At 43.9% G+C, this 2,500-nt stretch overlaps 1 protein-coding gene across 4 annotated transcripts in view; it reads left to right on the top strand.

Annotated features, from left to right (window-relative positions):
- Window positions 1–2,500, top strand: part of jp (junctophilin) — a 78,976-nt gene that overhangs the window by 50,739 nt on the left and 25,737 nt on the right. For all 4 annotated transcript variants that reach the window (XM_080265362.1, XM_080265361.1, XM_080265363.1 and 1 more), the window contains exon 2: window positions 1–151. This exon is cut by the window's left edge and continues 61 nt beyond it. In XM_080265362.1, coding sequence (XP_080121488.1) covers window positions 1–151 — 151 coding nt within the window. The remainder of the gene's footprint in view (window positions 152–2,500) is intronic.

The raw sequence follows: 2,500 nt of genomic DNA, 5'->3' as shown, positions 1-2,500 counted from the left end.
CGCGGTCGCTGGGTGTACCGCGGGGAGTGGACGCAGGGCTTCAAGGGCCGCTACGGGGTGCGCCAATCCACCACCTCAGCCGCCAAGTACGAAGGCACCTGGGCCAATGGACTGCAGGACGGCTACGGGTCCGAAACATACGCGGATTCCGGTGAGTAACAACAGACCGGCACTAAAATATGATGCTAGTCACGAAGAAGAGCTATGGTATTATCCTCATCTTTCATTAAACACCTGGGCTAGTCACGAAGAAGTGCTGGAGAAGGATGAAGAGCTGTAGTATTGTCATTTTCTGTGTTGGAGAGGCAGGAAAGAAAACATAGGCGGATTCCGGTGAGTAACAACAGACTGACACTAGAATATGATGCTCGTCACGAAGAAGTGCTGGAGAAGGATGTAGAGCTGTTGTATTGCCCTCATCTTTCATTAAACACCTGGTCTAATTGCCGCAGGATTCAGGTGAGTATGCTTCTTATACTCTTAACTTGGGTACGATGCTAGCCACGAAGAAGTGCTGTGGGAAGGATGTAGGGAAGGATGAGATGGAGGGGTGAAGTGGAGAGATTTATGAGGAAGGGGTGTGTAAGTTGGAGGGAAGGCAGAATAATGGCAGATGACAGGAGGACGTGGAGGCGATTTGTTTGTGGTTGCCCCTTACGGGATTAAGGCGTTTGGCGATAGATAGACAGATAGATAGACTTTAATTGACACTTTCTGCCTCCACCCAGTTTGATTAAGCTGAGGAGAATTGGCAGAATCGTAAATATCTATCTATCTATCTACCTATCTATCTATCTATCTATCTTAAATATAACTTCAAATATTTCCTTCATTACATCATATTAAAAAAACACTTCGTTGGACTGAAGGGGTTAAACTGCACTGAACACCTCTTCTTAAGCGATTTATTTTGGTTATTACACCTTGCTAGCCTCATCTCTCATATTTAAATCATTCACGCATCACCATACTCTTCATCAGTAACGTGCAACAGTACATTACCCTACCGTATCCCAAAATAAACCGCTTAGGAAAAGGTGTTAAGTAGAGAATGAGTAACAGTACATGCAGGTGTTGGTGGAAGGGATGAAGTGTGTTAGCCCCCCCCCCCTGTCTGTTTGTCTGTCTGTCTGTCTGTCTGTCTCTCTCTCTCTCTCTCTCTCTCTCTCTCAAATAAAGTGGACGGAATCAGAGACCACGGAAACAAATTGATAAAATAAAGATAGGAAGTGAGATGAGAGAGAGAGAGAGAGAGAGAGAGAGAGAGAGAGAGAGAGAGAGAGAGAGAGAGAGAGAGAGAGCGATAAGGTACTAAAAACCAGAATTGAGAGAGAGGGAGAGAAAAGAGAGAGAGAGACGGTATGGGTCTTTCTCACTATCTTTAACTGCAGCAGATGTGGCCTGTGTTGTTTGGTAGGTGTGTAGGTATTCAGGTCAGACCCCCTTACCTACCTACGTGCCTACTTACATATCTACCTACTTACATTCCTACTCACCTGCCTCTACCTACCTACCTACCTATCTAGCTACCTGCCTACCTACCTACCGACCTACCTACCTACCGACCTACCTACCTACCTACCTACCTTCCTGGCATTTGATCTACGTACTTGCCGTATTGCTTGAGAGAGAGAGAGAGAGAGAGAGAGAGAGAGAGAGAGAGAGAGAGAGAGAGAGAGTGAAGTGTCAGGTTTAAAAGAACAGACTAAAGGGGAGGGGAGAGAGGGGGAGGGAAGAGGGGGAGGGGAGGGGGAAGGGGGAGGGGAGAGAGTTTATAAGTAGACTGGCTTCCCTACACATTCTCTCTCTCTCTCTCTCTCTCTCTCTCTCTCTCTCTCTCGTTAAGCTAGCAGTCATCATCATCATCATCATCATCATCTTTCATTTTGCCTTTTAAGTTAAACCTCAAGTTCCCCTCTATATATATTGATAAAAATAAAGGAGGTATGCACTCTCTGAAAACCCTTAAGATGTTACTGGTGTTACAGCTCATTCTGGCATAACTCTACGGTGTTATTTCGTCCGGTTATAGTTACTGATATGGGTGTTATGTGTGGTATGCTTTTTATGGTGTTATTTGTGTGTTTTCTCTGAGGTGTTTTGTTTATGGTGTGAGTTATTGTGTTCAGTGTTATATTTGTGTTATGTGTATTATTTGTGCTTTCTCGTGTTCTCGTTAATAGTATGAGTTATTGCGTGTTCTGTGTTATTTTATGTGTTATTTTTGTACCTTGTTATTCTAGTGTTAAGTACCGTTACAGCTTATGGCTAGACCTCCTTTCCATAGTACTTCTTCGTGACTAGCATTATAATTTAGTGTTAATTTACCGTACTCATGGCTACACATCCTTTCCATAGCACTTCTTCGTGACCAGCATCATAATTGTGCTAATCCGCCGTTACATCTCATGGCTATACATCCTTTCCATAGCACTTCTTCATGACTAGCATCATATTGTAGTGTTAATCTCCTGTTACATCTCATGGCTACACATCCTTT

This window comes from Coenobita brevimanus, chromosome 14 (assembly GCF_032717465.1).
Source record: "Coenobita brevimanus isolate Jiangsu-jjx chromosome 14, ASM3271746v2, whole genome shotgun sequence".
Taxonomy (NCBI): domain Eukaryota; kingdom Metazoa; phylum Arthropoda; class Malacostraca; order Decapoda; family Coenobitidae; genus Coenobita; species Coenobita brevimanus.
This window is presented reverse-complemented; position numbering and strand designations above follow the sequence as displayed.